General features: G+C 35.8%; 1 protein-coding gene across 1 annotated transcript; it reads right to left on the bottom strand.

The window, feature by feature from the left end:
- Nucleotides 1–418: 418 nt before the first annotated feature.
- LOC127972387 (olfactory receptor 1D2-like) lies at nucleotides 419–5,154 on the bottom strand. Its single transcript, XM_052575849.1, has 2 exons — nucleotides 5,149–5,154; nucleotides 419–1,354 (listed from the first exon to the last, which is right to left on the bottom strand). Exons 1-2 carry the CDS (start codon nucleotides 5,152–5,154, stop codon nucleotides 419–421), a joined length of 942 nt encoding a protein of 313 aa, XP_052431809.1.
- Nucleotides 5,155–5,986: the final 832 nt, after the last annotated feature.

The following is a 5,986-nucleotide window of genomic DNA, read 5'->3' as shown; positions in this document are numbered from 1 at the left end:
GCACATGAATTGAGCATTATGCTATTGTAATACTGATTTTTTTTTTTTTTCCAAGGATTGCAGTTTAGTTTTTATAGACCCACATTTCTGTTTTTTTTTTTTTTTTTAGAATAGCAAATATAAATTGAATCGGAGCTGTTTTATGTGATATTAACATTGACTGAGTGCACCTGAATGCAAGAAAACTTCACCCAAAATTAACAACTTTGTTTTTTTCTTGTTCCAAACACCTTTGTGTTTTTTTTTCCATAGGTCTCCTACTTCATTTAAGAACAAGTTTAAACATGGTCAAATCAAAAGGCTTATTGTCCATAAATAATGTCCATGAAATTAATCTACTCAAAAATAAATGGTCACAATCATTCTGGAATACAAAATAATAAAACGTTTTGACTTGATAAAAACTTCACTAAGAGATTTACACTTGTTTTTTGAAAAACAGTCTAATAACTTGCTGTCGTACTTTTTTCAAATTTACACCGTAAATAATCGGATTTAAAATTGGTGGCATGAGTAAGAATTCCAGGGCCATAAAATTACGCACACCTTGTGGCAAATTCTTTGAGCCATAACGACTGTACAGTACATCAAATAACAATGCAGTACTCACATTGATCAGTGAGAGCAAATGTGGTACACATGTTTGTATGAATTTTTTTCTGCCCTCTATTGATTTCCTGCACATTTTAATCAAGTAAATGTATGAGCAAAATATAAATACTGCATGTCCAAAGTATGTAAGAATAAGAAAGTACCCAAATACATTATTTAATGTTGTAGAAAAACATGAAAGTTTTGCAACTGCCCAAATCTCACAGTATAACTTTTCAACAGTAGAGCCACATAAAGTGAGTCTAGAAACTAATATAACTGCAACAGCCATGCACAACATTGGAGTCAGCCAGCAGAAAAGGATACACTGAAGAACTCTCTGACTAGTCATTATTGAATGATACCCCAAAGGTCTGCATATTGCCACATACCTGTCATATGCCATAACTGTTAATGTTGAAAAGTCACATAAAGCAGATGAATAAATGACAAAGATCTGATTCATACATCCAACATAAGAAATCACATGATCATATGATAACAAATCATACATGAATTTAGGGTAGAATCCAGCGGTGCCAAAAAGTCCATTTACACATAAATTGCAGATAAACAGATACATTGGCTCGTGAAATTTCTTATATGAGATTATAGTGAAAATGACTGTTACATTACAAAAGACCATCAAGGGAAAAAACAGTGCAGTTAAAGAAAAAAACACATATCTGTTTTCCATTGTTTCATTGAGACCGTAGAGTGTAAATACTAGGACACTGGACTCATTCTCCAGTTGTGGCTGAATCTGGAATAATATTAGCCTGTTATGTAGATTTATGTTGTTGTTATTAAATTATTGGAAAACTAATTAGACATAGAAGGATGTGTTATCTTGAATGGTCAAGGTGTTTAACTAGGAATCATGTAGATGTAATAATAATAATCATCATCTAATTTAAGAATGCATTGCTTTTAACAGTTATAATTCTGTTACATGGAAACTTACCATGTTCTCTCTAGGCTTGTTTCCTGCAGTATTTTGTTAAGGACTGATTTGATTTGGTTTATGTATGGACATTGGTCTCATGCTAATGCTAATTGCCATGACCACAAAAACTGAAAACAGTTTTAACAAGCTCTCTAAAGGCTTTTTTTTCTCTCTCTCATGTCAAAATAACTCCATCTATGCATCTAAGTAGATTTAGATAAATTATCTATTTAAATAATTTTTGTCATTGATATTTCTGCCAATACATTAGTTCCAAGACTACATACAATGTGAAATTTGATACAATTATTTACAAAATGTATTTAATACTATTTTAATATTTTCTGTTTCTGTTATGTTGTCAGCTCACACTTTCTTCACTAACTGGCTTACAATACACAGTAAAAGCCAGAGTGTTAAATTAACACTGCTCGGGGCATACAGTATATGGTCCCACTCTAAAAGAGTGTTAGGGAGCTTTTACACTGGGCTCGTTTGCTGCAGTCCGAGCACGAGCGCGATTGTTCCCGATGCTGCCCAGCGTTGGTCTGCTTTCACACCCAATAGTTGTATCGAACACAAGTGTGTTTACACTCACCTTACGTCATCACAAACACACACGGAAAATGCATGGAGAACACAACGCGACTGAGCATAGTTGTAACTTTTTTGTTATTTCGGTGCTATTATGCACAGCATAGTTAACGACAACTGCGTTAATGTTCATTGCTTGGTGTAATCCAGCACATATCAATGTTTCCTTGCCACTCATGGATTTTGTGTGTTGAGGAAATGATGATATTGACACTGTTACACGTGTACATGTTACGCATGTGCTGGATATTTTACTTTCTTACCAAGTGCGCACCACAGTCTGTGTTGCTACCACATTCACACAAACTGTGCCACAGTTTGAGAACAACTGAACTCAGACCATCTTCTCCAAGTAATCTCGGGTTCGGTAAACCAGTGCGCACCAGGGTCCGATGACAACGTTCACATTAGCAATTTTTCATGCGAACCGAGCCCCGTTCCGCACTAAACTGCCAGTGTGAAAGCCCCCCTAAAAGTAACAATGAAGCAATGTTCATGAGATAATTATGTGATTAATTAAATGCTGATTGATCATAAGTGATGAGCACCTAATGTTAACGAGCAGAATAACTGAAGAAAAAAAGAAAAACACAAGAACTACTGATTTTAACCACAGCCTTAAAAGAAGTCATCTAAAATAAAAGATATTAAATCACTCATTAAATCACTCAAAATCTCAGCAGATGATTAATCATCTCCACAAACAGCATCACCAACTGCATTACGAACCAGTTTGAATTTTATGTGTCTAAAAATGTATTATTAAGAATCAGCAGAGGTTTAGATGTAAATTTTTATGGAAAATAATACAATTTGAAGTCACCGTTGTGGAGATAAACGTTTAGATTCAGTATACACTCTAAAAAAAAATTCAAGGGAGCTGTTACCACTACATAATTTAATACATTGTTGTAAATTAAAAATTCTAAATTTTTAATTTGATTAAACCTTTTAAGTTGCTAGCATTATTTTAATGAGTTGTCATGACAGAATAATGTTGATAATTGCATCAACTTAATAATGAATGCAATTTAAACATAAATATATGTGTTGATTCGTTTAAAACAATATTTACGTTGTAGCAACCCAATGAAATAGGCTTGATAACTTAATTTTTCCACACCATTTGAGTTCAGGATTTCAAAACTCCTCCCCCACTTAACGAGCAAGGAGCAAGTTCAGACATGTTTTAGGCTGGCCAGTACGACATAAAGGACATTTCAAGGTGAGTAAGTTTTATTTCATTTACAAAAAAATTATCTCCATTTAACTAGGTTTAGCTACACCTGGTAATACAGTTTATGTTAGAAGTGTAATTTGACACTGATGGCAGTGGATAAGAATTTAAAACAGTTTCATTTAAAAATATGCTCAGCCAGAAAGGGAGTTTTATTTGTGCTGTAAATAGGAAAATAATTTAATGCACAGACACATTTTTAAAAATCTGTCGTCATTCACACAGATAGCATTCAATTTTTGCTGTTTGACCAACATTAACAGACTTCTGATCTCTGCAAAAAAGATACTAGAGGCAGGTTTTTTTTTTTTTTTTGCTTATTTATATAGTGTGTTTTTATGTTAGTACAACCTGCAGAAAGAGATATTCTGCATTTTGGTCACTGCTGTTATGCAACCTAAACAAAAATTCCCTGCACTTAAAGGCATACAGTAAAATACTGTTAAATTATATTTCAGTGAATCTTCTGACATCAATTACGAATATCTACTGGTTGCTGAGATTTGCATGAACAGTTAATGCAAATGTACTATGACATTCTAGGCTGATCAGTATTTTTTTTTTTAAGTAGGCCCATACCTAAAAATGGGTTTTGGGTGTAAAATGTGTAAATTTGAAACCAAAACACAAATAGCAATGCTAAAACATTACAGGCTATACCATGGTAATGATGGGCAACCACTGCCATGCCTTTATCAAGACTGTTTTTGTTCTTTCAGAACATGGGGTAGCCTTAGATCACATTTATCAAGACATCACTCTAGGGAAACTCAGGAAAGATTCAGATCTGCAGAAAGTATCTCTTTTACTTTTCCTTGTTGCAATGCCAAGACAATCTCCACGGAAAGATAATTATTTGAACACCTGGGTCGGCATTTGAAAAAACATGAGACTGTCATGTGTGTATTTCAGAACTGCAATTTCAGCACTATTATTTATGGTACATTTGCTTCCCACAGAAGCCGAAAACATACTCCTCACTCATTGATGGACTTCAAGGAAGACATAATAAAAAGGTTTGTAAGTTCCACCAACACAGATCAACTCAGTGATGTGGAAATTCAAGGTAGGGAGATGCCTGATGATGGTCAAGATGATGATAATGATGTGAGAGTTCTGCCAAACCACATTGAAAAAATTTTGGCGTTGTTGTTCCTAAAACTTGAGAGCACTTTTAATGTATCTAACAGGTGTATTGATGAGGTTGTTGAAGAGTTAAATTTCATATCTCATTCAGCATCAGGACCCATCATCAAACGCATTTTACAGTCCTGCTTGAGGAAACATAATTGTGAGATTGATGAATCGGTTGTGTCAGACATGGTGACAGAGCTGTGTAATGCAAATCCTTTTACCTCTGCCCTGAGTAGCAGTGGTCCCCTTTCTTCTGCCTACAAGAGAAGGTCTTATTATATAGAGCAGTTTGATGTGGTGGAACCAGTGGAGTATGTACTGGATAAGGAAGAAAATAGAAGCTTCCAGTATGTCCCCATTCTGAAGTCATTGCTTCAGGTTTTGAGTCAGAAAGAGATCAGGGATTTAATCTTACAAAACAGAGAAGCTCAAAGTACCATTAAACTCAGTACAGGGCATTTTCTGATGGCATTTACTACAAAACAAATGAGTTGTTTTCTGCAGGAGATCCTACGATTGCTATTATTCTCTATGTCGATGACTTTGAGATATGCAATCCTCTGGGAACATCAAGAAAGAAACACAAAGTGACAGCTGTGTACTGGGTGTTAGCTGATGTTCCTGCACTGCTCAGATCTTCACTGACCTCCATCTTCTTAGCAATTCTCTGCAAAGCTGATGATGTTAAGAGATTTGGTTATAGTACTGTACTTGAGCCACTGCTCAAGGATCTTGTGAGCTTGGAGGAGGATGGCCTGTATGTTCCAGCAATAGGCAAAATAGTCAAAGGAACAGTGTTTTGTGTCGTGGCAGATAATCTTGGGGCACATTCCTTGGGGGGATTTGTTGAAAATTTCTCCAGTTCTTACATTTGCAGATTTTGTCTGGGTGACAAGTCAAAGTTTCAGTTAGAAGAAGTCAGAACAGGGGCATTTCCTCTCAGAACTAAAGAACAGCATGAAATGCATATCCAGGCTGTGCAGGAGAATACTGACTTGACTCATGCCTATGGAGTCAAGAGGCATTGTCCACTTACGGAGAATCTAAAGTATTTCAACGTTTTATCAGGATACCCTCCTGATGTGATGCATGATTTGTTTGAGGGTATAGTCCCCCGAGAACTGGCTCTCTGTCTTCAAGTATTTATCAAAAATAAATACTTTACTCTTGATGAGCTCAACAAAGCCATTCAACTGTTTCCGTACAAATGGTCAGACAAGACTGATTCTCCACAGCAGGTCCCTCTGAATTTTGCAACAAAGAAAAGTGTTGGAGGGAATGCACATGAGAATTGGTCTTTGTTGAGATTTCATCCTCATTGGATTAAAAATCCCTGAGGGTGATCCAACATGGGAAGTACTTCTAGTGCCCAAAGACATAGTTGAGCTAGTTGTGAGCCACGTTCACACAGAGGAGACGATTTGCTACCTGGACAGTAGAATCTCTGAACACAAACACAGATTGCTCCAGATTTTCCCAGAGGA

This window comes from Carassius gibelio, chromosome B15, assembly GCF_023724105.1.
Source record: "Carassius gibelio isolate Cgi1373 ecotype wild population from Czech Republic chromosome B15, carGib1.2-hapl.c, whole genome shotgun sequence".
NCBI classification, from domain to species: domain Eukaryota; kingdom Metazoa; phylum Chordata; class Actinopteri; order Cypriniformes; family Cyprinidae; genus Carassius; species Carassius gibelio.
Note: the sequence above shows the minus strand (reverse complement) of the source record. Positions and strands in the feature narration are given on the sequence as shown.